General features: G+C 48.3%; 1 protein-coding gene across 1 annotated transcript; it reads left to right on the forward strand.

The window, feature by feature from the left end:
- The first annotated feature begins 1225 nt into the window (after nucleotides 1-1225).
- Nucleotides 1226-4825, forward strand: LOC117849848 (probable mediator of RNA polymerase II transcription subunit 26b). The gene is made up of 9 exons (XM_034731554.2): nucleotides 1226-2566; nucleotides 2649-2717; nucleotides 2828-2910; nucleotides 3134-3189; nucleotides 3281-3405; nucleotides 3507-3534; nucleotides 3617-3999; nucleotides 4085-4229; nucleotides 4304-4825. The coding sequence occupies exons 1-9, from the start codon at nucleotides 1973-1975 to the stop codon at nucleotides 4426-4428; spliced, it is 1608 nt and encodes a 535-aa protein (XP_034587445.1). The 5' UTR covers nucleotides 1226-1972; the 3' UTR covers nucleotides 4429-4825.
- Nucleotides 4826-7056: the final 2231 nt, after the last annotated feature.

The following is a 7056-nucleotide window of genomic DNA, read 5'->3' on the forward strand; positions in this document are numbered from 1 at the left end:
GAGGAAAAGCTAGGAGAAGTCCCACCTTTTGCGCTCTCTGTGTTCTTCCGCCGACGAGAAGCCAAAAATAGCGGCTCATACTGGCTCATTCCTCCACCCAAAACACTAAAGTATGCATGTGCCCTTGCTATTTCATGAAAATTACAACATTTGCCATCGGGCGAACCTGCGAGCTCAGTGGGCGCGTGGAGGCGGCGGCGGGAGTGGTGGCTGGCGGCGCGCACGGAGCTCCGCGACATCGTGCGGACCATGGCCAGGCCGAAGCTCAATAGCCAAGGTAGAGCATGACGGCGTGACGAGGTCGAGGCCATGGTAGAGCTGCTGAGGTCGCAACCATGGCGGAGCTTGGCTGCACGAGCGGAGGCGGCGTCCATGGCGGAGCTTGGCGGCGCGTGTGGAGCCCGCGGCTGGGCTGAAGCTCGACGGCGTGCACAGCTAGGGATGCAGGCGACGTCAGGGCAAGAAGAGAGAAGAGGATAAGGCTGTGTGGCTGTGTGATCCGTGGATAAGAGAGAGAATGAAGAAAAAGAATGGGAAGGGAAAAGAAAGAAAAAATAGTACTCCCTCCGTTTCAAATTATAAGTGATTCCAACTTTTTAGGAGAATCAAACTATTTAATGTTTGATCGAAATTCAAGAGAGGATCACAAAGATTTATGGTACCGAATAGACATACTATAAAAATATATTTAATGAAAAAACTAATGATACTTATTTGGTATCATGAATGTTAGTAATTTATTGCATAAATTTGATCAAACTTAAGATGGTTTGACTCTCTAAAAAAAATTAAAATGGCTTATAAAGGAAGAAAAGAGGGGAAAAAAAGAAAAAGAAAAAAGAAAGAAAACTAGAAAGGGCATAATGGACCTTTTATCTTCTCTATCAATTATAAAAAGCCAAGTGAACTAAACATTTTTTTTAACAAGATAAGTTAGAGTAAAAAAACTGCTTCATAAAGAACAGTCAAAACTATTTTTTGCAAGAGCGAGAGCCGTGGCAAACGAGCTACTCCGTGCCTCGTCGCACCTAAAAGAAAAGGAGACCAAACGAACGGAAGGGGCGCCCCCCTAATCGACAGGGTCAAAGCAACGAGAAGCAGCCACGAGGCCGCCGCGTCCCCCCCCCCCCCCCCCCCCCCCCCCCCCCCCCCCCCCCCCCCCCCCCGTGCCCTTCGGTAGCGGTAAATAAACCACTCCACTAGAAGAAGCTGCAGGAAACGAGGGCGGGGCGCGGCGGTGACGCCACGAACGCGCAGTTTGTTACTGCGACCGCAGCTGCTAGTGGTGGCGAGAGGCATGGGCCATGGGAGAAGAAGGGACTAGTAGTAGTTGCTGCTGCTGTTTGGTAGCCGCGTAGGTCTCGTGGGTTTGCGTACCCTGCCATCCGCGTCCCTATCCGCCCCGTTCCTCGTCACCCCGCCCCCCGTCTCCTCTCTTCACCTTCCCCTTCCTGGCTTTGGCTTTGCCTTCCTCCCCGTTTCCTTCCGCAGGGGTCAGCCAGGCCAGATAAGATTTGCTTTGGTTAGGCTACCGCCGCGCCGCGCTGGGCTGGGCTTGGAGCGGGGGTTGTTGAAACCGTCAAGGAACGGGGACGTGGGGGCGAAGGAAGGTGGCGCTTGGTGCTGGTTTCTTCGTCGATCGATTCCTTCCGGCTCCCGATTCGCCCTGTTCTTGCCCCCCCAGCTGTTTCTCCGGTTGGTTGATTGGTTGGCTGGTTCTACCCCCGCGCCGCGGATTCGGGGGAATCTGATTCGACCCTCGGGCGGGAGGGATTGGATTCTTGGTCTTGGTGCGGGTGCGCGCGGCGCAATTTGATAAGAAGAACGAAAAGAAAATCCAAGCAGGGAGGGGACTGCCAGGGGAGCACCGCTTCTTGGTGGTGGTTGCGGGAATCGCAGTCGGGGGAGGCCGATCTTGGCGAGGAGGGGAGGTCCGGTCACGGCGGCCCGGCGGGGACCGGCGGCGGCGGCGATGGCCGACGGGCTGGATCGGTGGCGCGACTTCTTCCGTGGCGCCGGCGCCGGCATCTGCGACGTGATCGAGAACGCCATCCTCGTGGCGGCGGCCGACGCGCCGCGGGAGCTGCTGCACCGCCGCGACCGCATCGCCGAGAGGCTCTTCACCGCGCACCGCCGCGACGCGGCGGTGCCGGCGCCGCCGTCCCTCGGCAGCGCCGCGGCGTCCGCCACGCCGGCCACGCCCATCGAGGAGGACAAGGGCAGCGTGCGCCGCGTCGCCGAGAAGGAGAGCAAGGTAGACAGCAGCAGCAACGGCGCCCACGGCGGGGGCCACGGCCACGGCGAAGAGGACGACGACTCGGACTCCGACGACGAGCGCCTCCGCCGCGCCGCGGCGAGCAACTACGGCCACAACTACGATGATGATGATGATGACGACCAAGAGGAGGAGGATGAGCAGCAGCACGCGGCGGATGATGCGGAGGAAGAGGAAGAGAACCATGAGGCTGAGGAGCTCGAGGCGCTCACCAATGAGATCGACGAGGAGTCACAGATCGTCGGTGAGGTCCTCCGCATCAAGGACCTTCTTTTGCACAAGGAAGATCATGTATGGTTCATTCCTTCACTTCTTCAATTGCTGAAGTTTCAAGCTTCGAATTGTTCTGAGCTAAAACATGGTGTTGTTGCAGTCGGATGCCACTTTGTTTGAGTCCCTGAGGAGGCTGCAGTTGATGCAATTGTCTGTCTCCACTCTAAAGGTACAAAATGGATATTGCTTAAAGTTATACGAGCTATGTGGTGTCAGTGTGTCTTCGTTTTGCTGGTTGCTCCTATTTGGTTTCTTAATCTTTGGTGCTGTTTATGGCAGGCTACTGAGATTGGGAGGGCTGTTAATCGGCTGCGGAAGCACAACTCACAGCAGATTCGCCACCTCGTGCGCACTCTCATTGAGTAAGCTCCATGTTCCTTTACTGAATTTTGAACTCAAGGGCTAAATCACATTTCCTTTCAAAGAACTTTGTAGTGTGAATCACTGATCAAATATACCAATGGACTCCTCCAGCTACATAGTCATAAAATACACTAGCTTCTGTGCTCTTGAGTCTTGGAAGTGCTTTCTTGTTAGTGTTCTTGGAAGTTGGAAATGTAGTTGACATATTATTCTGTGTTTCAGAGGTTGGAAAGTTCTGGTTGATGAGTGGGTTAGTACTACAAATGCTGCCCTGGCAGGTAACTGAAGTGAATTTGTTGACACCATAGTTTGTGAAGTTTTAAATGAAGATTCAAATCTTAACTTAATATGGATTCTTTGGATTTGTAGATAACTCCCCTGGCTCTTCAAATCCTTCTGTTGTCGATGAAGAAGATGAAGAAGGGCTTCCTTCCCCACCTTTAGATGAAGGGGCCTTCTTTGCAACCCAGCCAACTTCTATTCAACTCTCTGAGGTACTGATACAGTTAATTCCTACTATCTGATTGGATTTGGTTGTTGAACTACAGTCTAACTTTGCGTTTATTTTTCCACCTTTTGTCTTCACAACCTGAAGTTCTTTGATGAAATGGATGAAGATGGAAGTGAGTACAACAATTCATCAGCAACTATTTAGTTTTCAATGCTTATTCAATGCTGACAATTAACATTATACTTGCATGACAGACTTGAGACATAACAGTGATGCAAGCCTTGGAAACAAGAGGGGAAATAATGGTGGAAGGCCTGCAAACTATTCAGCAATTGCAATGCAAGAACCTCCTCGACGTTCTCCTGGAGCTGTTGAAAAAGTTCAATTCAGGAGGCCAGAACCGGCGAGGCAAGAGCCACCAATGAGGCAAGCAAACCTGCAGAAACCTCAAAGTTCAAGTTTGCAAGTGAAACCTCATGGCATGCTCAACGATAACAAGCAATCTAAGCCCTCAAGTTATGAATCTGGGCCTGGGAGACCATTGAAGGCAGCTCCACTGCAGAAACCCTCTGGTGACATGAAACCTAAACAAAGTCACACTGCTGTCGAGAGAAGGCCTACGACGAGCCAGATGGATGTAAGTGCACACTACCCATGCCTAGGTCTTGACAACGATTATGACCTTGTGAGTTGTGATTCACTTCTTTTTTTTTTGGCTCCAGAAATCAAGGCTCGCCGCACAATCTTCATCAGGAGCCAGGCTAGAGTTGGCAAAGCCAAAGGTCTATGATGATGGTTTGGATAATAACAGGAAGCTGGAAGCAGCAAAGAGAAGGCTCCAGGAGCGGTACCAGGAAGCTGAGAATGGTTCGTATCTTTTGTTAATTGTAGATCTTTACTATTGAGATTTTATCTAACTGTTCAATGATTCATCTGTGCAGCCAAAAGGCAGCGCACGATACAAGTAATGGAGCTGGGTGACATACCAAAGCCCAAGCATCAAAACAGACAACCTATGGTGAAGTCCCGGAATAACCTTAGGAATTGGGCGAACGGGCGGCGCTAACTCCTCTGTGATTTTTTCCTCACTGATGAATTGTTGCCATGCCTGCCTAGTCCGGACGCGAAATGTGTTTATGCTCATCCAAAGGAGCTGAAACCAGCTGCCAGGACTAGAACAAACTTTTTTGAACAAAACACCTCCAATGAAGGGTTTCCCCTTGAAGCTGCAAGGGCTGAGTGAAGCTCCTGCGTTTGGAGAGTCTAGCCATGTCTGGATAATTGTAGAGTGGACATGTAGCTCGATTTGTATCGGCTGGTTATTTTCTTCGTTTCTTCTTCTCCTTTCTTCTTCTTCAAAGGAAGCTGTAGATACCAGATAGAATAATCAGCAATATTTGGTACATTCCTTTTTACCTCCAAACTTTGACAGGAAATATTTATCCAGAGCTACATTTTTGGCATGTCTCTTGTTCTCTTGCAACTGGCGACCTAATGCTAAGCATTGCCGCCATGGTCTTGGCGCTTGACCTACTTGCTCTTCACCTGCAAAGTTACAAGCGTACGGTCATCCTTTGCAGCCGTCTGTTTCATTCTGATGCATTAGCATAGGTGTGGTGATAGTCAGAGTCAGACGCCAGGAATTGCGCGGGCACAAATTCAGCTGTATCTGTTGAATGTTCAGCCTGGAGAATATGTCGATGTCAGCAATTTTCACTGACGGCCAAATGTAAACACTGACTATTCCATGGAAAATCCGATCAGAGCATAAGAGGAGAATGGAGAATTGGAATGCAGCAAAAGTGGCCGGAGATATGTGCGTGCATCTAGTGGATTGGGAGATAGCGTGGATTCCACCAGCTGGGAGTGGTTGCAGGGCCATTAGCATAACTGCATAGCAACAGCCGGAGAAGGGCCCCACCACCCCCAATTATTCATTCTTGCCTCCTTATCCATACCAGTTCGTCCAAAGAGGCCGTGACTCACGAGCCAGTGTGCTTCCAGCTTCGGCTTCTCGTGTTATTGCTCGAAAATGATGGTAACTAAGCCATGAATTTGGTGGTTTTCTCGAGAACGTGATTTGCATGTTTTTGTATGTATTGAAAAGATGAGTTTGATAGTTTTTCGGCTCTGTTTGGAACACGTGAACTGTACAAGATAAAATTGTCGCCAAATTCTTTGCGTCCATTCGACCTATGCTGCCAGCCTTTAGATACAAACACATGTTGAAAGCATGAAAAAGAAATGACTTCACTCAAAAAATAAAAAAAAATCCTTGTTTCTTTAACGGCATGGATGCGCACCACGTGGACGAAGCTGACATGTTAGATCATGTCCTGGCTCACCAGATGTCATGTGACGCCGTCGCAAGATTAGCGCTGCGGTTATCTTTGTCACGGCACAGGGCAGAGGCAGATCCCTATCTGACTTTGGATTCCCCACTGGCATGTGCGCTTCCTTCGGTTGGGAGGCCGCCCCTTTCTTTGACCCGTTCCGTTCCAAGAAGCAGCACAGGGGTGAAAAGAAAACCTTTCACGCAAGAGTCCTTTCCTACCCACCTTCCACCTCCTCGGATTTGCCCAAAGATTTGCTTCTGGTGATTGCCCTAATTGCTCTAGTTGTTTATCAGTAGTGTTCAATTGTTAAACACTCCAAAGCAAATGGGGCTGGACACGCCATCAAACGCAGCCGTGAACCTTTATTTTATTTGTTTATTTATCCCTTTTTTTTTTGTGAAAGGGGCAGCTGTGAACTTCGATGTGGCATTTTAGAAATCATGTAAACATGATATTACTGTCTCCAAGTGAAGTTGAAGGCATCCGGAGTATCTTTTAAGTAAAGCAATGTTTAAATATAATCCACGCGTCATATTTTAGATTTCATGTTGTTAGCTATTTCAAACTTTGGTATGTTTTAGACATGAAAACGTATTTTAAATGTTTTGAAGTACATAGCACCCAATTTTTTTTCTTATGCAGGTAAAATTGCAAAAACCACCCCATAAGTCACTTGAAGTTTGACAAAGTCAAATGGCAACAACCTACTTAGTTGTATTGCAAAAATCACCATTGTGTATACAAGTTTAAGCCATTCCGCGTGTTTTCATAAATTTTGATACCTAAACATGGTTTTTATCGAAATTAGTGTTGACGCTCTTTATTGATACACTTTTACCCCTATTTATCTTCAATAATGACATGAATTTAACACCTAAATTATTGATCACACCTAATAAACCGGTCATTTTCACATGTGCAACATATTTTGGAGGATATTCTGTTGTTCAGAAAATTGGATCTAAAAGTATATTTTTAGATAAAGTCTGAAACAAGAAACGAACCTGTCAAAGATGAAGGCCAGCAGGCTCAGAAAGAGCCCAGGCCGATCGGCCTAGTAAAGCCCAAGCCGATCGGCCAAGGGTCTTCTGACCTCCTCCGACGCTTATTTTTGGCAAGCACTCCTCCAAGATTACTTAAGGACTAAGTTTGTGAAGATATGGCAAGGATCACTTTAGGATCAAAGATGAATCAAAGAGAATCAAGCGGAGATTTGGAAAGTTATTGAAGATCAATCTCATCCTGAAGCTATCGATGTGCTAGGCCCACATGCAAGTGAAAAGAAGACTCCAGAGCACCTGAGAAGACATGGGAACGAAGGAGGACGCGAGGGGCCAAATGGAAGGTCCAGGCCACTC

This window comes from Setaria viridis, chromosome 3 (assembly GCF_005286985.2).
Source record: "Setaria viridis chromosome 3, Setaria_viridis_v4.0, whole genome shotgun sequence".
Classification (NCBI taxonomy): Eukaryota; Viridiplantae; Streptophyta; class Magnoliopsida; order Poales; family Poaceae; genus Setaria; species Setaria viridis.